This window comes from Drosophila ananassae, chromosome 2L, assembly GCF_017639315.1.
Source record: "Drosophila ananassae strain 14024-0371.13 chromosome 2L, ASM1763931v2, whole genome shotgun sequence".
In the NCBI taxonomy this organism is placed as follows: domain Eukaryota; kingdom Metazoa; phylum Arthropoda; class Insecta; order Diptera; family Drosophilidae; genus Drosophila; species Drosophila ananassae.
Window position 1 is genome coordinate 18793801 of NC_057927.1, and position 26390 is coordinate 18820190.

The 26390-nt window shown below is 40.9% G+C and overlaps 1 protein-coding gene and 1 long non-coding RNA gene across 3 annotated transcripts in view; one reads left to right on the forward strand and one right to left on the reverse strand.

Moving 5' to 3' along the window:
- LOC6501434 (5-hydroxytryptamine receptor 2A) overlaps positions 1-26390 on the forward strand; it is a 50538-nt gene that overhangs the window by 11642 nt on the left and 12506 nt on the right. The window contains exon 2 of the mRNA XM_001955207.4: positions 9684-10507. Coding sequence (XP_001955243.3) covers positions 10054-10507 — 454 coding nt within the window. The 5' untranslated portion in view covers positions 9684-10053. The remainder of the gene's footprint in view (positions 1-9683; positions 10508-26390) is intronic.
- Positions 11483-21102, reverse strand: LOC26514068. 2 transcript variants are annotated; one of them, XR_006506896.1, is made up of 3 exons: positions 20981-21102; positions 12003-12202; positions 11483-11804 (listed from the first exon to the last, which is right to left on the reverse strand). It is a non-coding gene; the product is annotated as an uncharacterized LOC26514068 (long non-coding RNA). The 2 variants fall into 2 exon arrangements; XR_001409081.3 differs by lacking the exons at positions 11483-11804; positions 12003-12202 and adding an exon at positions 20257-20868 and having other exon boundaries at positions 20981-21085.

Here is a 26390-nt window from a genome sequence, read left to right on the forward strand (position 1 = left end):
CCTGTGAAAATGTTCACATTAATTATACGATAGGTAGATACCCTGGAAAAAGGGATTTCCGGGGAAAATTATGAGCTTTTTGGGGAGTGAGTAACCATTAACTGCTCTTATAATGGCCTTATAATAAAATAAATAAAGTAAGCTTAAGAATTTTTTTAAAGATTAGATACAAATATAGGAGTTTAATTATTAATTTGATATATTATGAAACAAATTTTGAAGTTTCAGAAACGGGACTTTCTTTAACCCATTTTTTAACTGCAAGCTTATAAATTAAACACTTTAAATTTTACAATTTCCCAATAGTGTGTCCCATTTTCTGACTAATCTATAAATATAAACTGTAGCAGTTGGAAATTTAAACACTCCAACCCCAAACACACTCGGAGACACTCGACACGCAGCCGCCCTTTTGGCCACGTACAAGTGGCTATTGAAGTAGCCGTTTGGCTGTCATTAGCCGGCTGCAGTGGCACATAAAACAACAAAAACTACCAAGAGGCAACAACCAATAACAACAACAAGCTAGGAATAACATGGCAAACAAACAGTTTATCAAGGCGACCGACCGCCTGGACGAAGGCGGCAAGGGTCAGCTTGAAGTGGGAGCCCCACTTATCTGGTGGCATGCATCAGTCAGTTAGTCAGTTAGTCATTCACTCAGTCAGTCTCTCAGTCCGTCAGTCAGGCAGGAAAATTAATTAACAACAACATTGACACTTGAACATTTGACAGAACGTGCAGACAGCTGGTCGGGTCGAAAGTTTTTGGGCGGAGGCGGAGGGTGGCTATCCTGCTCTTGTAGGGTCAACAAGGTGTTGTCAAGTTGAGGTCCTTTTCCCAAAGTTGCTCGATTTGCTCCTCGATTTCCCCTCTCACTCAAGATCTATATTGTTTTGCGATGTTTTGCCTGATGTTGTGTTGTTATGCTGGTACTCCTGGTACTCTTGGCTTGTTCGTCCTGCTGACCGTGAATCGGGGGTGGCTTCTAAAATAGCCCACTCCTGACCATCCTCAGTTATGCTTCTGTGGCCTGGGAATTGTGTTATACCTTTGTTTTGCAAATAAATTTCATTTAGTGCTGTTTTGGGAGCACAATAGTCCTCCACATACCGTTGCTTGTGGTTCCTTCGGTTTTATGGTCTGTTTTGAATTTTGTGGGTTTTGCCTCCGGCTAGGATTTTTGGTTTGGGCTTTGTCCTGGCGTGAAATATGTCTCAATTAATTATCCATGTTTGTGACATACGCAAACGCAGAATTGATTTGATTTCTGTTACAGTTGCTTATCAATATCGATTTCGTTTATTCAAAGACCCTTTCTGCCTCAGGGCTGCCCTTGCTCGCTGCTCGCTACAAATCAAATGCAATTTTGCCGACCAATCGTCCGAGTAGGGAAATCGGTAAATCGAGTAAGCGACTGTGGGCGGAGAACTGGATAATTTATGGCAGCCCATTAATTATTAGCCATGGAGCTGTGTTATGACTTATTGACTGAAAGCCAAATGGGGTTTACCTGGTCGGGCCAACGCGCTTGAAATTCGTCAAGGTCTTTCCTGTTTGGCATTGAAAATATAAAATTACAATTTGCAATTATAAATATCAAGTGATATTTTTCAAGATAAATGTGTAGCATGTTTAATTTTTATATCAATTTTTTAAGCTTAACATAAACGCTAGATTAAATATTACTTTTATCTTACATTGATCGAGAAGTTTCCAAATACTATTTATTATTGTTTAGTTTTCACAGTTTTACTTCAAAATTTAGATCGAGCCTAATGTAAAGCATTATTATGACATTTATCGTCGGAGATAGTACCACAAAAATAATTATACCCTTGCAGAGGGTATTAGGATTTGGTCAAAAGTGTGCAACGCAGTGAAGGGGACATCTCCAATCCTATAAACTATATATATATTCTTGATCATAATCATCTCCTGAGTCGATATGAGCATGTCCGTCTGTCTGTCGGTTTCTACGAAAACTAGTCTCTCAGTTTTAGAGCTATCGAGTTGAAACTTTGCTCACATCCTTCTTTTCCGTGCAGGAGTACTAGGCGAACAGAAATGGCCAGTAGGTGGATTATATTTTCTGAAACAGTTTTTTGTGAATATCTCGGCCATTTCGCTTCCAATCCAGGATCGTGATAGGTCATAAAATGCGCAAAAATAAGGCGCGTCGAGTGGCCAACACAATCTGGTCTTAGCCAAGTTAACACCGAGGGGAAGTTAAAATTGGCCCAAAACAAATATTTTTCTAAGTTCCTGTTTTTTCGATTACGTATATCTCGGCTATTTCCCAACCGATCTGGAAGCGGGGTACCATATTGAGATCAGATTTTTAATGTCCTTCAATCTCAACCAAAATATCCTTCATGTCCTTGAACGAAAATTTTCCCGATAGTGAATACTAAATACATTTTATTTTGTTCGAATTCAAGGATTAAACATCCTTTGATGCAAAAACTTTTGATGCAGTACGAAGGACCTTAAAGTCCTGAATCCGATATGGCATTCTTTTCCAAAATTGGTTATGGATTTCCCGAGATATAAGCTAAGGAACTAATCAAAAATAAAATGTTTGGCCAAAAACAATATTCCCACGGTGTTAACTTGGCCAATACCAATACTTTTTAGCCATGCAGGTGTAGACTCTTTTTCCGCATTTTTTGAGCCATCCCAATCCAGGATTGGATGCAAAATGGCCGAGATTTTCACAAAAAACATTTTCAAAAATCGAAATCGACCTACTGGCCATTTCTGTTCGCCTAGTACTCCGAGCCTGGTAGCGCCCTAAAATTTAAAAATTTTCAGCCACAAAAGTCTGTGACGTCACGGATTGAACCTCTACATGTGACGTCACACTGTGGGGTGTCTTGGCTAAAGGATCCACATATGTTCCTCACAGCATCCACATTTCGATCCGTTACATTTGAATTCAAATTCAAAAATAGATCCCGCCCGCGCCTTCCCGGGCTTTTTAAAACTCGAAAATTGTTGCCCGCCCCCGCGAAATTTAAATATCAACCGGTGACTTTAAACGGTTAACCGGTTCAGCCATGACACAACCCAGTATAGCCAAGACACCACCAAGTGGTGACGTCACGGATCGCAGCCCATTCCGTGACGTTACTGACTTTTGTGGCTGAAAATTTTTCAATTTTGGGCCGCCACCAGGCTCGGAGTACTAGGCGAACAGAAATGGCCAGTAGGTGGATTCTATTTTCTGAAACAGTTTTTTGGGAATATCTCGGCCATTTCGCTTCCAATCCAGGATCGTGATAGGTCATAAAATGCGCAAAAATAAGGCGCGTCGAGTGGCCAACACAATCTGGTCTTAGCCAAGTTAACACCGAGGGGAAGTTAAAATTGGCCCAAAACAAATATTTTTCTAAGTTCCTGTTTTTTCGATTACGTATATCTCGGCCATTTCCCAACCGATCTGGAAGCGGGGTACCATATTGAGATCAGGTTTTTAATGTCCTTCAATCTCAACCAAAATATCCTTCATGTCCTTGAACGAAAATTTTCCCGATAGTGAATACTAAATACATTTTATTTTGTTCGAATTCAAGGATTAAACATCCTTTGATGCAAAAACTTTTGATGCAGTACGAAGGACCTTAAAGTCCTGAATCCGATATGGCATTCTTTTCCAAAATCGGTTATGGATTTCCCGAGATATAAGCTAAGGAACTAATCAAAAATAAAATGTTTGGCCAAAAACATTATTCCCACGGTGTTAACTTGGCCAATACCAATACTTTTTAGCCATGCAGGTGTAGACTCTTTTTCCGCATTTTTTGAGCCATCCCAATCCAGGATTGGATGCAAAATGGCCGAGATATTCACAAAAAACATTTTCAAAAATCGAAATCGACCTACTGGCCATTTCTGTTCGCCTAGTACTCCGAGCCTGGTAGCGCCCTAAAATTTAAAAATTTTCAGCCACAAAAGTCTGTGACGTCACGGATTGAACCTCTACATGTGACGTCACACTGTGGGGTGTCTTGGCTAAAGGATCCACATATGTTCCTCACAGGATCCACATTTCGATCCGTTACATTTGAATTCAAATTCAAAAATAGATCCCGCCCGCGCCTACCCGGGCTTTTTAAAACTCGAAAATTGTTGCCCGCCCCCGCGAAATTTAAATATCAACCGGTGACTTTAAACGTTTAACCGGTTCAGCCATGACACAACCCAGTATAGCCAAGACACCACCAAGTGGTGACGTCACGGATCGCAGCCCATTCCGTGACGTCACTGACTTTTGTGGCTGAAAATTTTTCAATTTTGGGCCGCCACCAGGCTCGGAGTACTAGGCGAACAGAAATGGCCAGTAGGTGGATTCTATTTTCTGAAACAGTTTTTTGGGAATATCTCGGCCATTTCGCTTCCAATCCAGGATCGTGATAGGTCATAAAATGCGCAAAAATAAGGCGCGTCGAGTGGCCAACACAATCTGGTCTTAGCCAAGTTAACACCGAGGGGAAGTTAAAATTGGCCCAAAACAAATATTTTTCTAAGTTCCTGTTTTTTCGATTACGTATATCTCGGCCATTTCCCAACCGATCTGGAAGCTGGGTACCATATTGAGATCAGATTTTTAATGTCCTTCAATCTCAACCAAAATATCCTTCATGTCCTTGAACGAAAATTTTCCCGATAGTGAATACTAAATACATTTTATTTTGTTCGAATTCAAGGACTAAACATCCTTTGATGCAAAAACTTTTCATGCAGTACGAAGGACCTTCAAGCCCTGAATCCGATATGGCATTCTTTTCCAAAATCGGTTATGGATTTCCCGAGATATAAGCTAAGGAACTAATCAAAAATAAAATGTTTGGCCAAAAACATTATTCCCACGGTGTTAACTTGGCCAATACCAATACTTTTTAGCCATGCAGGTGTAGACTCTTTTTCCGCATTTTTTGAGCCATCCCAATCCAGGATTGGATGCAAAATGGCCGAGATATTCACAAAAAACATTTTCAAAAATCGAAATCGACCTACTGGCCATTTCTGTTCGCCTAGTACTCCGAGCCTGGTAGCGCCCTAAAATTGAAAAATTTTTTAGCCACAAAAGTCTGTGACGTCACACTGTGGGGTGTCTTGGCTAAAGGATCCACATATGTTCCTCACAGGATCCACATTTCGATCCGTTACATTTGAATTCAAATTCAAAAATAGATCCCTCCCGCGCCTACCCGGGCTTTTTAAAACTCGAAAATTGTTGCCCGCCCCCGCGAAATTTAAATATCAACCGGTGACTTTAAACGGTTAACCGGTTCAGCCATGACACAACCCAGTATAGCCAAGACACCACCAAGTGGTGACGTCACGGATCGCAGCCCATTCCGTGACGTCACTGACTTTTGTGGCTGAAAATTTTTCAATTTTGGGCCGCCACCAGGCTTGGAGTACTAGGCGAACAGAAATGGCCAGTAGGTGGATTCTATTTTCTGAAACAGTTTTTTGTGAATATCTCGGCCATTTCGCTTCCAATCCAGGATCGTGATAGGTCATAAAATGCGCAAAAATAAGGCGCGTCGAGTGGCCAACACAATCTGGTCTTAGCCAAGTTAACACCGAGGGGAAGTTAAAATTGGCCCAAAACAAATATTTTTCTAAGTTCCTGTTTTTTTGATTACGTATATCTCGGCCATTTCCCAACCGATCTGGAAGCGGGGTACCATATTGAGATCAGGTTTTTAATGTCCTTCAATCTCAACCAAAATATCCTTCATGTCCTTGAACGAAAATTTTCCCGATAGTGAATACTAAATACATTTAATTTTGTTCGAATTCAAGGATTAAACATCCTTTGATGCAAAAACTTTTGATGCAGTCGAAGGACCTTAAAGTCCTGAATCCGATATGGCATTCTTTTCCAAAATTTGTTATGGATTTCCGGAGATATAAGCTAAGGAACTAATCAAAAATAAAATGTTTGGCCAAAAACATTATTCCCACGGTGTTAACTTGGCCAATACCAATACTTTTTAGCCATGCAGGTGTAGACTCTTTTTCCGCATTTTTTGAGCCATCCCAATCCAGGATTGGATGCAAAATGGCCGAGATATTCACAAAAAACATTTTCAAAAATCGAAATCGACCTACTGGCCATTTCTGTTCGCCTAGTACTCCGAGCCTGGTAGCGCCCTAAAATTTAAAAATTTTCAGCCACAAAAGTCTGTGACGTCACGGATTGAACCTCTACATGTGACGTCACACTGTGGGGTGTCTTGGCTAAAGGATCCACATATGTTCCTCACAGGATCCACATTTCGATCCGTTACATTTGAATTCAAATTCAAAAATAGATCCCTCCCGCGCCTACCCGGGCTTTTTAAAACTCGAAAATTGTTGCCCGCCCCCGCGAAATTTAAATATCAACCGGTGACTTTAAACGGTTAACCGGTTCAGCCATGACACAACCCAGTATAGCCAAGACACCACCAAGTGGTGACGTCACGGATCGCAGCCCATTCCGTGACGTCACTGACTTTTGTGGCTGAAAATTTTTCAATTTTGGGCCGCCACCAGGCTTGGAGTACTAGGCGAACAGAAATGGCCAGTAGGTGGATTCTATTTTCTGAAACAGTTTTTTGTGAATATCTCGGCCATTTCGCTTCCAATCCAGGATCGTGATAGGTCATAAAATGCGCAAAAATAAGGCGCGTCGAGTGGCCAACAAAATCTGGTCTTAGCCAAGTTAACACCGAGGGGAAGTTAAAATTGGCCCAAAAAAAATATTTTTCTAAGTTCCTGTTTTTTTGATTACGTATATCTCGGCTATTTCCCAACCGATCTGGAAGCGGGGTACCATATTGAGATCAGATTTTTAATGTCCTTCAATCTCAACCAAAATATCCTCCATGTCCTTGAACGAAAATTTTCCCGATAGTGAATACTAAATACATTTTATTTTGTTCGAATTCAAGGATTAAACATCCTTTGATGCAAAAACTTTTGATGCAGTCGAAGGACCTTAAAGTCCTGAATCCGATATGGCATTCTTTTCCAAAATCGGTTATGGATTTCCCGAGATATAAGCTAAGGAACTAATCAAAAATAAAATGTTTGGCCAAAAACATTATTCCCACGGTGTTAACTTGGCCAATACCAATACTTTTTAGCCATGCAGGTGTAGACTCTTTTTCCGCATTTTTTGAGCCATCCCAATCCAGGATTGGATGCAAAATGGCCGAGATATTCACAAAAAACATTTTCAAAAATCGAAATCGACCTACTGGCCATTTCTGTTCGCCTAGTACTCCGAGCCTGGTAGCGCCCTAAAATTGAAAAATTTTTTAGCCACAAAAGTCTGTGACGTCACGGATTGAACCTCTACATGTGACGTCACACTGTGGGGTGTCTTGGCTAAAGGATCCACATATGTTCCTCACAGGATCCACATTTCGATCCGTTACATTTGAATTCAAATTCAAAAATAGATCCCTCCCGCGCCTACCCGGGCTTTTTAAAACTCGAAAATTGTTGCCCGCCCCCGCGAAATTTAAATATCAACCGGTGACTTTAAACGGTTAACCGGTTCAGCCATGACACAACCCAGTATAGCCAAGACACCACCAAGTGGTGACGTCACGGATCGCAGCCCATTCCGTGACGTCACTGACTTTTGTGGCTGAAAATTTTTCAATTTTGGGCCGCCACCAGGCTTGGAGTACTAGGCGAACAGAAATGGCCAGTAGGTGGATTCTATTTTCTGAAACAGTTTTTTGTGAATATCTCGGCCATTTCGCTTCCAATCCAGGATCGTGATAGGTCATAAAATGCGCAAAAATAAGGCGCGTCGAGTGGCCAACACAATCTGGTCTTAGCCAAGTTAACACCGAGGGGAAGTTAAAATTGGCCCAAAAAAAATATTTTTCTAAGTTCCTGTTTTTTCGATTACGTATATCTCGGCTATTTCCCAACCGATCTGGAAGCGGGTACCATATTGAGATCAGATTTTTAATGTCCTTCAATCTCAACCAAAATATCCTTCATGTCCTTGAACGAAAATTTTCCCGATAGTGAATACTAAATACATTTAATTTTGTTCGAATTCAAGGATTAAACATCCTTTGATGCAAAAACTTTTGATGCAGTCGAAGGACCTTAAAGTCCTGAATCCGATATGGCATTCTTTTCCAAAATTTGTTATGGATTTCCGGAGATATAAGCTAAGGAACTAATCAAAAATAAAATGTTTGGCCAAAAACATTATTCCCACGGTGTTAACTTGGCCAATACCAATACTTTTTAGCCATGCAGGTGTAGACTCTTTTTCCGCATTTTTTGAGCCATCCCAATCCAGGATTGGATGCAAAATGGCCGAGATATTCACAAAAAACATTTTCAAAAATCGAAATCGACCTACTGGCCATTTCTGTTCGCCTAGTACTCCGAGCCTGGTAGCGCCCTAAAATTTAAAAATTTTCAGCCACAAAAGTCTGTGACGTCACGGATTGAACCTCTACATGTGACGTCACACTGTGGGGTGTCTTGGCTAAAGGATCCACATATGTTCCTCACAGGATCCACATTTCGATCCGTTACATTTGAATTCAAATTCAAAAATAGATCCCTCCCGCGCCTACCCGGGCTTTTTAAAACTCGAAAATTGTTGCCCGCCCCCGCGAAATTTAAATATCAACCGGTGACTTTAAACGGTTAACCGGTTCAGCCATGACACAACCCAGTATAGCCAAGACACCACCAAGTGGTGACGTCACGGATCGCAGCCCATTCCGTGACGTCACTGACTTTTGTGGCTGAAAATTTTTCAATTTTGGGCCGCCACCAGGCTTGGAGTACTAGGCGAACAGAAATGGCCAGTAGGTGGATTCTATTTTCTGAAACAGTTTTTTGTGAATATCTCGGCCATTTCGCTTCCAATCCAGGATCGTGATAGGTCATAAAATGCGCAAAAATAAGGCGCGTCGAGTGGCCAACAAAATCTGGTCTTAGCCAAGTTAACACCGAGGGGAAGTTAAAATTGGCCCAAAAAAAATATTTTTCTAAGTTCCTGTTTTTTTGATTACGTATATCTCGGCTATTTCCCAACCGATCTGGAAGCGGGGTACCATATTGAGATCAGATTTTTAATGTCCTTCAATCTCAACCAAAATATCCTCCATGTCCTTGAACGAAAATTTTCCCGATAGTGAATACTAAATACATTTTATTTTGTTCGAATTCAAGGATTAAACATCCTTTGATGCAAAAACTTTTGATGCAGTCGAAGGACCTTAAAGTCCTGAATCCGATATGGCATTCTTTTCCAAAATCGGTTATGGATTTCCCGAGATATAAGCTAAGGAACTAATCAAAAATAAAATGTTTGGCCAAAAACATTATTCCCACGGTGTTAACTTGGCCAATACCAATACTTTTTAGCCATGCAGGTGTAGACTCTTTTTCCGCATTTTTTGAGCCATCCAATTTTCATAAGGATCGGCCAACTATATACGATCCGATAATTATATAATAATAAAAGATGCTATCTAACTGCAAGGGTATATAAAGTTCGGATCCGCCCGAAGTTAGCTTTCCTTTCTGGTTTTAATATACTTTTATAATCCTGAAAACTGATTGCCACTTCTTACCTAGATTGCCTGTTGAAATAGTTTGTGCTTTAATTACGCCATTTTCTTTTTTCTCTCTTGCAGCACAAACTTCCGGCAATTTTGTGCCATAAAATGTTTGCCACCAATATCCGCCGCTTGCTTGTCGCTGAAATTGACGTTGCCGCTGGCCCTTCTGAGTCCTGAGCTCCTTTGACTGCTCGTGCTCTCTAGCAGCTGCTCACCGATTTTATTTCCGGTTCTGCCGTTTCCGCCCTTTTACATTTGCAATTCGAATTGGCGCGGTAGGGCTTTTAAAGTCCTTTTTTGGTTTTCTTTCGTTGCATATGCGTGGGCTAATTAGCATGCGGCGGCTTTTCCAGCAACATCAACATCGACAGCAACAGCAACTGCGAGAGAAATTGCAGCAACAAAACGACAAGTAGAGCACATACAATAGGAATAATAACCCGGAATGGAAGAGGATGTGTATGCATCGATAGGTTCCTACAACGACAGCAGCGGTGGCGACGGCAGCTGGGCCAGTTCGGAGCAGCTGCTCTTATGGGACGCGGACACAGAGGACGAGCGGTCAATCGGAAATAGCAGCCATCAGCATAATCAACTCTTTCTAAAGGGTGGATTAGTAGGAGGAGTAGGAGGTGGAGTCACCGGTGTTGGATGGAATGTAAGCAATGCCACAGGGTCATGGCCCACTGATGATCCTTTCGAGGCGAATAACTACTGGGCCCTGTTGGCCCTCGTCCTGGTCCTGGGAACAGCGGCTGGTAATATCCTTGTCTGCCTGGCCATCGCCTGGGAGCGCCGATTGCAGAATGTGACCAACTACTTCCTCATGTCCCTGGCCATCACGGATCTGATGGTTGCTGTTCTGGTAATGCCGTTGGGCATCCTTACGCTGGTGAAAGGTGAGTCCATTCATTGCACACTCTCGGCTCCATTTTAAGTCCTTAGCCAAGAAATTTCCTCCTTTGAATCTATTGTTCACTCAAAAAGAAAGAAAAAAACTACTCCGGTCAGACTGCGCTTCAGTAACTCTCAGTGGGGTTCTTGCTAATCTTGACGGCGAAAGTTTTTCTTAGTGATTACATAATTTACCCTAATGAAAATGTGTCTTGACGGGAAAACTTGTGGAAAATTAAAATTGCAATGTTGGAGGTGCGGAAAAACTTGAAAAAAGTGCGGGAAAAGAGAAAATTGATAATTGCATTTTTTTAAATTAGACGGACCATTAAAAATTTGTTTTGCTTAAGGTGCTTCAAATATGATTTGTCTTTTATTCACTTCAACTTACCTTAATTGGCTTAAGATTTGTATTTTCTACACCATTTTACCTTAAATTATTAAGATTAAATTTCACCTTGTCTGTGTGATTTGAAATCCCGTCATGTGAATGCGTATAAAATCAAAGTCAGGGCCGCGCGAACGTGAGACACAAAGACCCACACTGCAGGACCTCACTGTGCCGTGTCGCTAACACGGGTCGCATTTAATGAGGCTGCTGTTACTGCGGATGCTGGCGGGGCGATTGCATTATGTCTCAGATATTTCGATCAAAGCACGGAAAACGTAAGCCAGGTTAGAGAAATTGAATCGAGCAAGGAGCTGCGCGGCGGAGGACACCAGTCAGACAATTTAATAAGCGCGCCGCCTTTGTTGCCTAGATATGGTCGAGGTCTTGTCAGCGACAAGCCCAAGAAACAATGCCAGCAACGGAAGTGTTGCAGCTTTGCCAAAGCAGAGGAGCAAGTGCTGCATAAAAATTGCATTAGGAGCGCCAAACGAAATTCACTTTGACTTGGTCCTTCTGCCAGGGCAACATCTGCCATTTGCAGGTTTTGTAGCCAAGATTCGTCCTGAAATAAAATAGAGCTCGAGAGTTTCACTTAGATAAGCTTTTCTCTTGAAAATTATAAGCAGAATATAATAAAATAGAACTTTTTTCTTAAAAGTGGAATTTAAATATAATGCTGAATTTAAATTTTGCAAATGTATGCTCCTTTTAGAGCCATCCCAAGGTCCTGCAGGGTTTTCATTGCATTTCACCTGCAGCAGCAGGTGCGTTGTTGACAGTTTTGTTTGTGCGCTTTGGGAGCCATTACAAACACAAACACAAATACAAACACAAACACCTTCACCAACACTTACAAAGGAGCCATCCTTCTTGCCAATGCGACTGTAAAAGTGAGCAACGAAAGCGTATGCCTGGAAGGATAGAAAATGGCTGCCTGTTATATCAAGTGTGAAAAGTATTTCAAGCGGCACAGGCGGCACGTTTGCCAGGACGAAATCGGGATCTGGCTTCTGTCAAGAGCTTTTAGCAGATCCTGAAAGACGGATGCAGCCGAGTCTAAATCTCCAGCACAAGCCAGAGGCTTCAGATCCCAAGGATTAAGCACTCACAAAGCAAAAGAAACACTCTTCACTCTTCCTTTTAGCAGCCGTCATCCTGACAGAAGTTCCTGATATGAACAAGCCCTGCAGTACATTAATTGCATTGAATGTATGTACTCTTTACCCTCTTTGAATGGTTGAGATGTGTTTTTTGCTTATCATGTTTCAATTGAAGAGATTTTAGTTTAATAAGATTATTTTGCAATTTTCTGGAAGGTAAAGAAAAAAAATACTCTTATTTGTTATGTATATTGAAAAGTGCTGTAAAAAATAATATTTACATATAATTAAGGCAATCAAAGTTGATGACATTAAAATAAAGTACCCTTTAAGCGCGCGGATAAAATATTTATGCTCGAAAATTGAAATTGAAATGTTAAGCACTTGTTTGTACACAATTTTCTGCATTACTAATAGCAAGAGTCCTTACAGTGCTTTTTACCCTTGGCTGGTTTCCAATTGATAGGCCAATCGGTTGGAAACCACACGACTGACCACATTGCCAATTTAATTACAAGCTCGGGGACATTTCTACACGGAGAAGGCCTTTCCTGAGTTACACAGTCGTGGGGCAAATGCGTGAATTATGATTACGTAATTACAATGTAATTAATGCATAATTAATTTCATTTTAAAATCTGCATAAAATGCCAGTTAATTAATAGCAGTAAACACAATTACTGCATTGCTGCCATCAAAAGCCAACAGAAAACCTCGCGCGAATGGAAATTGAATTACAACATAACCGTCGATGGCTGGAAACATTTCAGTGAGCTCGAAAAGAACGTAAAATGTTTGCGACTTAATAAATTTTAACCGGGGACGGCCAATGATAAATAAGAGGACAGCCGCAAACATAAAAAAAAAATGCAAAAACAGCAAGCAGACGGCCAAAAAGCCCGCCAGCAAAGAAGCAACAAAATTAATTGAGCGCAAATTGGTGAAGCTGCGATTTACATTACCAACGACACAACAACAAGAACAAAAAACAAGGCGAAAAAACTCAAAAATAAAAATAAATAAAAACTGAAATGGGAGGAGACATTTTACACAGATATTTTACAGTGCAAAAAATGATGGGGACGGGGGCCAAAGAATGTTTAAAGTGGGTCTCCAAATAGCTGGGATTAGGCGGGTTGGGGGATCCTAGACAGCGCGTGGCTTACCCCTGACATCCTTCTGAAAATGTCCTGAAACAATGGCAGGAGGGTTGGGAACAAATTTATCATTCTAGTGATGTTGTTGTTTTTTGTGCTGTTGTTGTCAAAAAGCATTTTAAGCGCTTAAGCTAGAGCATAAGCTGCGACACGCACAACAGTGCACAGAGAGAAGTATTTTGGTCTTATAGAAATATGATACATATAAGGGGAATAAAGTATTTTTCAAAATCTGTGTTTAAATAGATTGAAATTTGAAACTTACTCTATAATCTAATCTTGTCTTTGAGAAGCCTAATATTTCTTTAAGTGTATTGAATTCTCGACACGAGGCAGTTTTTAGAAAACTCATTGGTTTTCAAACCAGAAACCAGAGGACTTCATTGAAAAACAAAAACCTTTTAAATTCCCTTTCATAAAATTAATTCACAAACTGTCATCAATTGAAGAAAATCAATTTTGATATTTTAATATTCAGCAAGCTGGCTAAATTATAATTTCTTGCAAATAAGAGGAAAAAGGCCGATTTCAAGGAAGTGTCCCAGTCGAAAACAGAAATGGGAACGGTTCGTTTGGCAATCAGATTCGTTCATTTCATAGATAAACGAGCCGCAATGAGCCAATGCCTGAGTTAAAGCCAAAGTTGGATAAACTTTTCCCCTCGGCGCCATGCCAGCAATGCCTCATTTTGGCCGGGCCCCAGACTCATGGCCCGTTAGTTGGCTTTATCATAAATCTTTAAGCTACCTGGGAAGCAGTGGGTGGTAGCAGGTCGGGAACAGGATCAGGGGCTGGGGAATTGACATGTCTACGCATAGCAAATGGCAGGCACAAAATGGCAGCTGTCGGCCGGCTCAGAGCAGCCAATTAATTTTTGGTCAGCTCCCCAGAAGACGCCATTTCTCTCACTTACACTTTTCGGCTAGGATCGGCTGCGTAATGAAGTCCTGGCCCCAGTTTTGTGTTTAAAGCACCGTTATGGAGTGTGCCACGTAGGTGAACTGGGGTGTGGCTGAAGAACCCTTTTGGCAATCAGTGCGGAATTTGTTTTGTTTTTGCGGTCAGCCGGAGTTAAGAGCTTTTCCGGAAGGTGGTGGAGGGTCTGAGGATATGCGGATATGGGTGATGAAGGATGCCATGGCAGGAGCAGGGTCGAGACCAGGAGCAGCTGTTTGACGCCCGCACATCCATCAAGTTGTCATGGAGAAGAGTCACCAGCTCACATGCCAAATTCCGGTACAATATACACTTAAATCAAAATCGTAAAAAAGTTTTAAATTAAGATTTGGAAAAAAGAATTTTTAGTATACAAATTTCTTCGAAGATTTTAAAGTAGCTTTCTTAGAATTTTCTAAGACCTCTAAAAACATAAAATTTTTCAAGGTTAGCCTACTTTTTTTTTCTTAGTGCTGGACTATCCATCCAGTAGCCTGTGCGTGTGTGTGCAGCTATGTGTGAAAAGTCAGGAGATCTCTCGCGTCGCTGCACTTTCCTGAAAAGGCTTTAGTTTTAGTTTCGGTTTCTGTTTCAGTCTGAGTCTCAGCTCTGGTTCCTCTTTATGTTCTTCCGTTCAGATTCTTAAAGTCCGCGTCCTTTCGCCTTTCGGCATATGCACGCGAGTTCGCGGAGGACGAGTGACGGCCGCCGACGCTCGCCTCGCCTCTCATTACTTATGCAAAGTCCTTTTTAGCTGTTAAGTGCTTTGTGTCTACTTACAAATGTAGCTGTAAATCAGGCGGAAGTCGTTTTGGTGGGCCTGCCACGAGGGAGGGAATGTGGCCCAGAAAAGGGCACAATTGACTGCACGGGTTGCGGAGCCATTAAATTTTTCATTTACTTTTTTTTTGTATTTTGTGCGTTTACTATTTCCGTAGTTGCCGCGCACAAAAGTACAGTACTTTAGGGGGCCACCCCGCCGAATGGCGGAACACTTTATAGGTCGGCAAGCATATATGGAAATCTTTTCTTAGAAAATTGATTATACTGCCTTGCTCCAGGATAAAGGGTTTGTTGAGTCCATTAGGGTCCTGAGCCAGCCCATTTGTTCCGATGATTTACAGTCAGCTCCCCAAAGCCACTAAAATGGCTGAACTAAGCCTTGAATGCAGAAGTAGTTTCTTCAAAGGATATGCAAACTTCCCAGTACACAGTTTGTAAGATGGATGTAAAACATTTTTAAAGTTTTTATATTTAATTATAAAAAATAGGACCACTTTTAGAATTCTTAAAGCCAGGACAAAAGACTGTTTACTAAATAAAATCCATAGTCCCCGTATAGTCATAATCCTGAACTTGACATTTAGGTATATACTATATAGCCAGAGGGTAAAAACCACAACAAATCAATAAAAATCAAAGTTTTTGATTGGCAGTCATTCCTGTAGCAAGCCAAGCCAATAAATTGCAATACATTCAAAATAATCACTTACCAGACTTTACCATTTTTGCTGACAGCGACAATTGCTAAATTGCACTTTGTATGATTAATTGAATGGCCACCGCACCGAACTGCTCCACTGCCACCCAGCGTGACGGCAAGAAGGCGGTACAACGAAAGGATGAAGCCAAAACAGAGCTCGGCACCAGAAGCGAGGTGAAAAGAAATGCTAAAAGCCATTACTCTAATAATATTTGACTTGAATCGATAACTTGACTAAATTGCAAATAGCTTTCGGGTGCACCTGCCCGGTGTGAGGGGCGGGGTAGGGAAGGAGCAGGACTCGGAACCAACAGGGATATTCTCAAACTGACAAAGGATAAACAGCTGGCAGACAGGGCAGAGTGGAAAATAAACACAGCCAGTGCAGCGGTGAGACAAGTCAAGGTAGTCGTCGGAGCCCTCGGGCCCTGCATGAGGAAGTGTAACCGGGTAGCGACCAAGCCAAGCACAAGGCCCAGACCCAGACCCAGAACCAGGGCAAGACCGAGAGACTCTCAAAGGACTGCCTTGACAGTCAATGCCAAAACAATTGAGGTTAGGCCGGGTCAGGCGAACCGGTTCTCGGGGAACAGACATGTGCTCGAGGAGCACGTATTTACCTTTGTGGCAGTCGCCTCGAGACCAGACCCAGCGACCCAGGACTTGAGACTAGATGGAATAGAGAACAGGGCGATGTCAGGTCGTGGTCATAAGTAAATTGTGCAACCAAAGGACTTACTTGAAAAAATGACTAAATTTCTTTATTTTGTCGTGTGTTTATAGTAATTATAGGACAATAATTACAATGTATTTTCTATTATAAAAGACCTCGAATATGACTGCAACTAAACTTAATTCAAAAGGACTATAAGGACATTTCAAACAAGTAAAGTTTGAACCGCTCATAAATTATTTAAAAACCTTAATGCGTTGGTATCCTATAAATAACCTAATTAAGGACATTAAGAATCTGATATTTTATGCAAGCCTTGCATCGAGGTACATGATAGACTTTTTCTTTGCGAAGGACAGCCGTAATGAGGTTAAGGAAGAAGGCGGAAGTTTCGAATGCACTTTGGAAAATTGCCTGACAGATGGCTGTTGTTCCTTTTCGGCTCATTGTGTGTTTCTGTCAAGAACCTGGAAATGAATTGTGGCCCAGTGAAAGGACTCGGTAATTACTCATTGATCAATTGTTTGCCTGCGCGCCAGTCTGAGAGAGCTGCAGTAGAACTTACACCTCCGAGGACATTTTCTTGTGCATTATTTTTACTTGAATGGCAGATGCTAATGGATTAAGAAATGCATTTTTTATAGTCATCAACCCATCAGTTAAACATTTAATTTCGCCGTGCCAGGGCCCATTCTTATGGCATATCCTTGGCGCACTGGGCCCTGCTTTAAGTGGCCGCCGCAACTTCATTTCGGCGCTCGTGGGGCAAAGCGCAAAGTAAGTGGCATGTAATTTATGTGCCCGCTCCGCTGACAGTGCAAAGAGTGCGAAAATTGCCGCAAGTCAGAGAGCCCAACTGCAGTGGCGCCTCGCTTTCTTTCTTTTGCTTTTTCTAGTTTTCTTTTCACGTTGTGCCAGTTCTGTTTAAAAAGGATCTGAATAGCGAGCTCGGGTGTCCTTTTGTAGCTTTAGCTTATTCTGCCGCGGTGGCTTAAAGTTCTTGACGAGGACTTTTGAATGCAAGCCAGTCGCTAAGTATTTATTTAATTAGGAAGTCAGACAAGTCGTCCTGCACTTGCTAAAGCCTCGGAAAATCTATCGCATTGCAGGATTTCCATCTCATCATCGGCCACTTCATTTATCAGGCTTTGACACTGACAGCGGCCGTCCAAGTTTGCATCCAGTTTTGGGTGTCCTTTTTTCTGAGAGGATTGGGATTTGATTAACGAGCCGTGGCATCAGTCCGGTGTGGACTGGACTAGTTAGCCTGGCCACATTCAAATCCTGGCAAAGCAACAACTGTTGAGCGACGGCAATGCGGAATTGTCAAGTCATATTTCATTTTTGGTCAACGCCCACGTCGGACAAATTCGAATGAAACATCATATCCCATTTGTATCTCGTCCTCTCTGTGATACAAGGGTTCATTTTTTTGGGGGCAGGCGCAGTGAGGTCTGGGTCGAGTGTCAGCTGGCGGTTGGCGGGCGGCCAAGTGGCTGGCAGCGACGCATTTGCGTGACAGGCGAGCTCCTGTCCGCCTACTTCAAGTTGTCTGTCAACAGGCGGAGTGACCTTGCCGCCAATACACGGAAAAAAATGGGTAAAAGGGTTACAAAAATATAAATCCCTAAACACCTTAAACAGAAAACAATTAAGCATCAAGTGAAGCATAATTCCATATTCGTTATTATTATCATTCTAATTATGGATGATATTTTTCTTTGTGCATCCCCAATGGCAGACAATCTCAAACACAGTTGAGCGCACTTAAGCGCCGAAAGCCTAATACTCGATGCTGCACGTGCTCGTCCTTTGACAACGCGGCGTATGCGTAATGCGTAATGCGACCTAAGAATCCAGGCCCACCGGTACTCTTCTATTGCTTGGCACGTGAGTTATAAATAATTATAGACAACCAAGCAACCAAAAATTATAACATTAAGACTGAATGGCATGCCAGGCACGTTCCGGCTTCCTTAACTGTGCCTGCGGCTCGAATAATTCGAAAAATACAGAAAACAGGACACACAGAAGACAAAGGACAGAAGACAGAGGCTTTTGGATTACCGCTTATACATATTTAACGGTCGCGACCGCCACACGACGTGACGTGCCCCAAATTGGAATTATTGCCATCATGTCACTCGATTAGTGGCGTTAAATTGCCAAAGCTACCCCTCATTCCTGGAAAAATCATTTGCATCTACTTTGATACGCCTGCCTCCTCCAGGCTTCTTATTCTTTTTTTTTTTGCTTCTTTTTTAACTTTGCTTTTGCTTGGGGAGGCTCCTTGCTATCATTTAATATCCTGTCACTTGGAAACTGTCTGGACAGGTCAGAAGAAGCGAGTGGTGGGACGTTTTTATTATACATCTTCTTTTGTTGCCCCAAAGTTGGAGGGATATTTGTTTACAAAAGTTTTTAAATAGTTCAGAGGAAGCTAAAAATACCGTAGGGCTCTTGTCTATTGTCTATTTTAAAGGTGGAAGCTTTTAAGTTGTCCTTTGCACCTTTAAACGTCCTTAAGCTGAGGGCAAAAATGTTATTGAAGTACCACATGCAAAGGTAAATATTTTCAGAGAAATAATAATAATTTGTCAAGAACACAACCCTCTCTGCACATATTTTTTATAATTAATGCAATTATATTCGCCTTGAGAGTTTTCCTTCAAAGAATTCCCAGGCAGATTGAATTTAAACGCATGTCCTTGCTTAATCATTTCTGTGCTCTCGAAACAGCAATTTGTATGCCACAATGCTGGAATCATAAAATGGACCTGGTGTATATTAAGTTTCTACATGTTTGTTATTTTCTTTAGTGGCCGAAAATTGCATTTCAACAAATGCTAGAGAAATGCTGGTTTAATTAAATTCACAGTGCCCAACGCAACGCTCTCTCCCATTTGGTATGCATATCGTTCGACACATTCCTGATTTCTTGCCTCCGAGATTTGCAGACTTTCATTAAAATTGTAGCACAAGTAACTTAGCAAATAAACACACCAGGCTCGCCAGGACTCTATGGCTGCAGGGATGCTTTCATTTTGAGTGCCTGGCACATGAAATAGAGAATACAATTTTTATTTTATATGTTTCTCTAACTGGCCATGTCAGCACTTTGTGGGGAGTGTGTCCTTTTACAAAATTTTAATTCTGTTAGTTCACAGGACATGTGTGCTGGCCGAGCAAATATTGAAATTGACACGTGCCGAATATCTGGCAAATATTATTTCTGGGTGAAAGCAATTACATTCTCTGTCATATCCTTGCACCCATTACCATATTAGCCCACCGCATCCGCTAGGCACATTAAATATAGAGAGGCATTGTGAAATTTTCCAAATGTTCCCCAGACTCACAGGACAAAAGGTCATTGTATTTTTAGATCAAGGGCTTTGAATTTATAATCTCTAATCGAAATACAAAGCTGTTGTAGCTTCGGGACAAATTATGCATAAATCTCAATATAATTGACATTGAAAGACAAAGTTTGGCTACTTTGCGGAGAAATTTTACGAGACTATTTTTACCATTTTTCCGTTCTGAGAAGGCGAAGTCTTCCGGTCTTAGGCAGGCTATTATAGCCAAGTCAAGACCAGGACACTGCACGAACAGTTGCGAAAACTTCGACGACACGGAATGAAAGGATGATGTTTTCACTTCCAAAAAAAGGACTTCCACCTACGATACATGGCGAGTATGTAGTTGTGTGTGTACTTCATTGTGAAAATTATGCGAAAAGTTTTGTGTTTTGGCCTGAAAACGACGCTTGAAAGTATATTAAATGTGGCACTGCACTTGCCATTTCCCGGGTTGCACTCCGTGTCTCGGAAAATCTCGGCCACAAAAGCCTCTAAAATAGCTCAAAAGCATTTTGTGGCTTAGCTTTCCGGCCCGGGACGAGTGTCCATTGGGACTGTTTTGCGGTCGTCCAACCCCCTGGAAAGTTCTGCCCACACCAAATGGATTTGAAGTTTCGTCTTGAAACTACACAGAGGAATAAAAGTACCAGCATTGCATAATACCTTTGGCTTATTTAATTAGCTCAAAAGAATAGCGTACATGTGGCAACATATGCCAGGGACATACTTGTCAGTGGAGTGTGCGGTTGTCGCATAAATGTCTCAAAAATATGCTCATGTGTGCGGTCGAAAAAAACAAAACCATAAAGATGAAATATGTGTGTCAGGAGCAGGCAAGGCTCACATGCTAAATTCGTCCCGACGACAGCTTGTAATTTCATTTTATTATGCCCGAAAAAAAGGACGTCCCGGATATCTCGTGTGCTCCTTTGGACGCCAACGAGGCGAACCTTTTATATCCGCAAAGAGAGAGAAAAGTTTGTAATATCTTGTGCTGTTCCGGTTGTCTCAACAAATTGGCAACGAAATATACTAAATAAACTGCCTTGTCCTTCGGGCCGCCTCATATTGATTGCATGGCTAATGACCTTGAAAGTGATATGGGATCGGGGTTCGGCTGACGGTTCTTGGTGGCCTACTATTGGGATTGGGGTTCCTTATTGTTTTGGGGTTTGTTTTGGCAAAGTTTCATCATAATTTGATTGAAAACAGTTTGATGACCCCCGAAATCAAAATTCCTCTTTATGTTATTCGTTTAAAGTTACTAAAGGAAAATATTAAATATTTGCAATAAAACTTTTTACACTGCTTTCTTACTATTTTGGCAAGATTTCAAAGTAGTTAAAGTTTTGGTTCATTTACTATTTAAAACTTACAGAATTCTTTTCCTCTGGGTTTGATTTTTACAGTTTTTCTCTTGAAAAACTTAGTGTTGCGTGAGTTGTAAAGCAAAGCAAATAATAGATGCTATTTTGAAACTGAAACTGAAAACGAAATACTGAGTGGCCGCATCGATAACTTTTTGTTTTTTTTAAGGGCGGCCAAGAGGGCCAAGATGCCGGTCGTGGCATTTATGTTCAGTTGCAATAACTTTGCAATGTAAGGAAACAAAGGTATTACAAGTGCTTTGTAATCTATTTGAAAAGTTTTCCCGGAGCAGGAAAACTCACGCTAGCCGGGGTACACAAACGGGAATAATAAAGCAGGAGGAATATTGGGTAAGAAGAGCAGGAGGGCCGCGAAGAGCCAGGACTAAGGAGTCTGGAAGAAAAACTCTCGTAATAGACAAACAATGAGTATAATGAAACGTTAAAGCGCGTGTAATGACGCAACGGAAGAGGAGCAATTTACGTAAGCTTCTGGTTGAAACAGAAAGCGAGTTGGTAGTTTAATGAATGCCAAGAATAGAGCGCTCAGCGTAATGACGACGATGTCGGGGGTTGTGAAGAGGTTTAGCGAAATCGAAGCAGTCGCCACTTTATATGCCACATTAGAGCAATGTCAATAGCAGGAGCAAAAGTTGCCACCGGAAGGCAGCGGAAGGAAGCCGAGGGCAGACACTTCTTAGTTCACCTTTTCCCCATTCTCGGATTTTCACGTCAAGCGAAGCGTAAACAATACCAAAATAAAGCTGTATAAATATATATGAAGAAAAAAGGAAATGTCGGGGTGTGATGAAATAGAAATAGGACAATAGAAAAATGAAAAACATCAAAGCACCTATCTTATCTTATCTATCAAAATCCAATACAATTAAAACGTAAAATATTTCATTCAAGTTTAAAATCTGATTTTAAAATCATAACTCCCCAAACTTTAAATGTTATTTGTATTAGAAACTGTCTCAATAATAAATATTTGATATGGAACTCCTATCAAAAATTAAACAATATCCTACTTTCAACTTGTTTAAAATTTAATGGAATTTCGTGCCGTTTTTCTTATCTGTCTGAGCTCACCATACGATTCTCAAGATAAACAACAGCGCTGCTGAAATGAGGAAAGGACTCCAAAGGACATGAAGACCTACCTTCCGACATAAAAGTATGAAAATTTCTTTGGTGTTTCGCTTTTCGTTGCCCGACTAAGCTGGCAGCTGTCAATGGCGCGAGTCCTGCGAAAAAGGGAAAAGTGCTGAAGGTTTGTTTAGTTGGATGGAGAAAGTTGAAGACTGTACTGAGTTTTCTTGAGCATATGGATAAACACTAGCTTCATCCTGAGATACTTATGAGCAAGAAGGAGACAAAGTTTTTGGTGGAAAATTTTTTGATAAAAAGTTGAGACAGCTCGAATCTAGTTAGTTGCAAAATGTTTACCAAAAAATACTCTTAAATTACAAACATTTCAAATGTATCTTTAACACAAAAGTATCTGAATGAAAATGCTAAAAGGATTCATTTGCTGAATTTAAATGCAAATAAATGCGAAAAATCATTGCAAATGAGACAAATGCATTCTCAGTCATCGGTTTTCTACCATTTTCTAATTATTATTCACGACACCTGAGTTCGGCTTTCTGCCAGCTGGCAGACATCAAAGGCGCATCAGGACGTCAGGAATTTCTCGGCTCTTTTAAAAGAAAAGTGTCAGCGACACTACACAAATGCCCAACAAAGGAAAGGCCAAAGCCAAAGCCATGTCCCAAGCACCTGGAGGTAGTTCTCAGGAAGGACATAGAGCTTGTGGGTCACACGGAAGCTACAGCCAAAGCCATTTGCATTATTGCCAGTCAAACCAGCCACCACCAGCACCTGGCGTGGTGTGGATCTTTGTGAATGTCGAGAACTTGAAACGAAATGAAAAGTCAAAGGACAAGGGGCCGGAGGTGGAAGGGACACCTGCAAAACTGAAAATGAAGATGCCTCCTGTCAGGGCAAATTGCGTAAGGAAAATGATTTAGCTGAGGCTGATAAGAAGGTCGTGAGCCACCCGTAAACGAGCCACCCCAGAAACCTAGCCAGTAGCCACCCACTCGTCCTGGGGGGGTAACCTCGATTCAGTGAACAGCTTTCGATTTCCGTTCAAGATCCTGGGCTCGATGGCCCGAGCTTGTGGGCAATAAGCGAGCAAATGCGTTTATGGCACATCGATAGAAATCGAAAGGCCATTAAATAGTTTACTTTATGCATGGCAGGCTGTTTTTTGCCCTACGGTTATTTACTCCCCGAGTCCCCACACTCATCAGGCGATTATGAACCCGTCAAAACGGATAGACCAAGTTAACATCAACACCAATAACTGCCCTGGAAACTTTTCTTTCTTCTTTTATTTTCCTTTCTTTTTTTGTTTTTTGCTTAAACCACAACTATTCTTGATAGTCTTCTATGTAGGGGTGTTCGTCAGCCATGCACGTAGGCACCACATGTTCCGCTCCGAGTTCCTTGAAATGTCCTGGGCAGCAAGTTGTGCGGAAGTGTCTATCATATGCATGTTAATAGCTTCCCTCCTGAAGGACTCCTTTAAACGCAAAGTGCTGGAATAAAGTGGAAGTGGATTACAAAGTGTGTTATTTTAGCTTGCACACAGAGGTAATAGAAAAGTAATCACTGTTTATCAGTTCTCAGGTGGAAAAGAAGAGATGGCTAACTAAATCTGAAGAGAAAACTTTAGCATTATGGCATTTTTGGGAATAATTAAAGAACAATTGCTTCAGTTTAATTTAAGACTTAATTTATGAATATTAAAGGACTAAATATGATTTCCCATTCCCCAGAAGTCCGCAGAACAATCGAAACTCGAAAATCCCATTTTCATTTTGTTTTTATTAAAGAACATGTTGCAACATGTATCTGCAATCCCTTTGCGAATTTTTTGATGTCCTGCGAGCTGTCAACGCGAATATTTGACCACAGAATGCAAAAAAAGGAAACATAAACAAATATACACAAAAACAATAGTTTCGGTTGAAACATTCAGAATGTGGAATAATTTAATACTGTTTTTTTTTCCCACAAACAGTATAACAATTTTGTGATTGAAATAAAAATGTGTTAAAATTCACTGCAAAAGTTTTTGCCAAAAAATAAATGAAACTTAGCAACCGGCAAGCCCCACCACCCGTTTGAAGAGCATCCTTCCGGAGGAAAAGCAAACCAAAATACATCTCTCAAGGGTCACAGATTCAAGCACACAAACCGGAATGTATGTTTTATATATGTAAGGTATATACGAGAATATCCTTATATGAATAAACATATGCATGACCATGCAAATGTGTCAATGGGAAGCGCGAAATGCAAATGAAAATGATATGTGTTTACATGCAGACGAGGCTAAAAGTCAAAAACTGTTGTCAGTCAGGACGAAAATAAAAAGCAACACGAAATACCCGGCGGACTAACAACAGTCATCTCTGGCCTCTTTTCGAATGCTCCCCATAAATTTGGATGACAGTCGAGGTGACAACGTGTCAACAAGCGCCGCGGGTGTCTGCCACGCCCCCTTAATCGTAACTCCCACCCACACACTCTGCCACATACAATCTCACACACATGTGATGAGCTGTAAAAACGTGTGGGATGTCGAGAAAATCGGCCAATTGAAGGGAAAAGCTTAAAGATGTTTGAGTAAACAGGCCTTGTTTAAATGATCGATTATTCCACATCATAAGTCAGTGCTAATAAAATCAGAGTACGTGGAAAGAAATTCACTGTTTGGAGGTAGAAAGGTGATTTATTGCCTTGCTTCAAGGCTAAAGAAAATTGTAACTGGAAAATCTAGAAAAAAATTAATAAATTTAAATTTAGAATTATATTTATGTATTGATAGCGTTATTTTTTAACCAATTCCTAAAATGAATACCTTAAATAAATTGTAACTCAATTTCCCACCAAACTGAAAATCTGAAAAAACATTTTTTTTAAAAGGACTACATGGCCCCCTGCGAAGGCCATATCTTTGCTAATAGTTGTCCGATTCTTGAGCAGAATACCTAAAACGATTCTTAGATCGATTCTCCTTCATTCTGCATCAAAGTCCAGAAAAAAATTATTTTTTCGTTTTTGTGTAAATTTTTCTAGGGGGTCCCCTTCCAAAGTGGAAAAAGTGCATAAAAGGACTACATGGCCCCCTGCAAAGGCCATATCTTTGCTAATAGATATCCGATTCTTAAACAGAATACCTTAAACCGTTCGTAGACCGATTCTCCTCCATTCTGCATCAAAGTCCAGAAACAAATTATTTTTTCGTTTTTTTGTAAATTTTTCTAGGGGGTCCCCTTCCAAAATGGGGAAAGTGCATAAAACGACTACATGGCCCCCTGCGAAGGCCATATCTTTGCTAATAGTGATCTTGAGTAGAATACCTTAATTCTGGCTTGATTTCCCACCAAATTGCATCAAAATATTTTATCTTAGAGCTTAAATTATTGAATTTTGAAAGGGCCAATTGAAGAAAACTTCTTAAGATTAGCGGGGGGTTCCAAAATTGTTCCGGCCTCGTGTCATCTGTCTATTTAGCTTCAGAGCGCCACGTGGAGTCCTTTTACTGTCAAAGACCCCGACCTAATCGGGGCTGTTGCTGATGTTGTTATCGCCCTTGTAAGTGGCTGTCGTTGTCATCTGCCGGGGGCAAAGTAACACAAATACAAAAATATGAAACAGAAATTCTCCGCTTGGCACCAACTCCGGGGACATCAATTCCTTCCACTCATATTTCTGCGATTTGTTATTGAAATTGTTATTGTTGTCGAGTGTGCGTGACAGTGGCAACAACAACAATGTTCGAATAAAAATAACAACGAGTTGCTTTGGCTTATTTTGTAATCACAGCAATTTTCGAGCCTTTTCTCAATGATTTTTTTCATTTCTCATATTTGCATTTTATTATCGCGGGCCCTTTATATTGACACAAATCATTTAGGTGGAATTTTCGTTCGTTCCAGGACTCGCGGGTTCTTGCCTGTGTGTTGGAGTGTGAGTGGGTGTCAGGTATCTGATATTTTATTTTTGATTGGTTCTGGATTTATTTTGATGTTTATTTGGTTTGCTTATTTGCCAAATATTATGAATGGCTTTACGTTGAATTCAAGAAATTGAATTTAGAATTATAGCCTTGTGACTTTATAGCCGGGTATTCTTGTTTCAGATTTTTTCAAGAATAAACAAAAATTTAATGCATTTAAGCAACCAAATCAATATCCTAGATTTGAACTAACGATGACTTCATTTCCCCTTTCCTATCCACAAATCCACTTAACGCATTCGGTTAAGCAAACAAACAATAAACCCAAACCCAAAAACCCCTTTGGCCAGTCATTTCCCTTCCATTAAGTTCATTTGCTGGGCA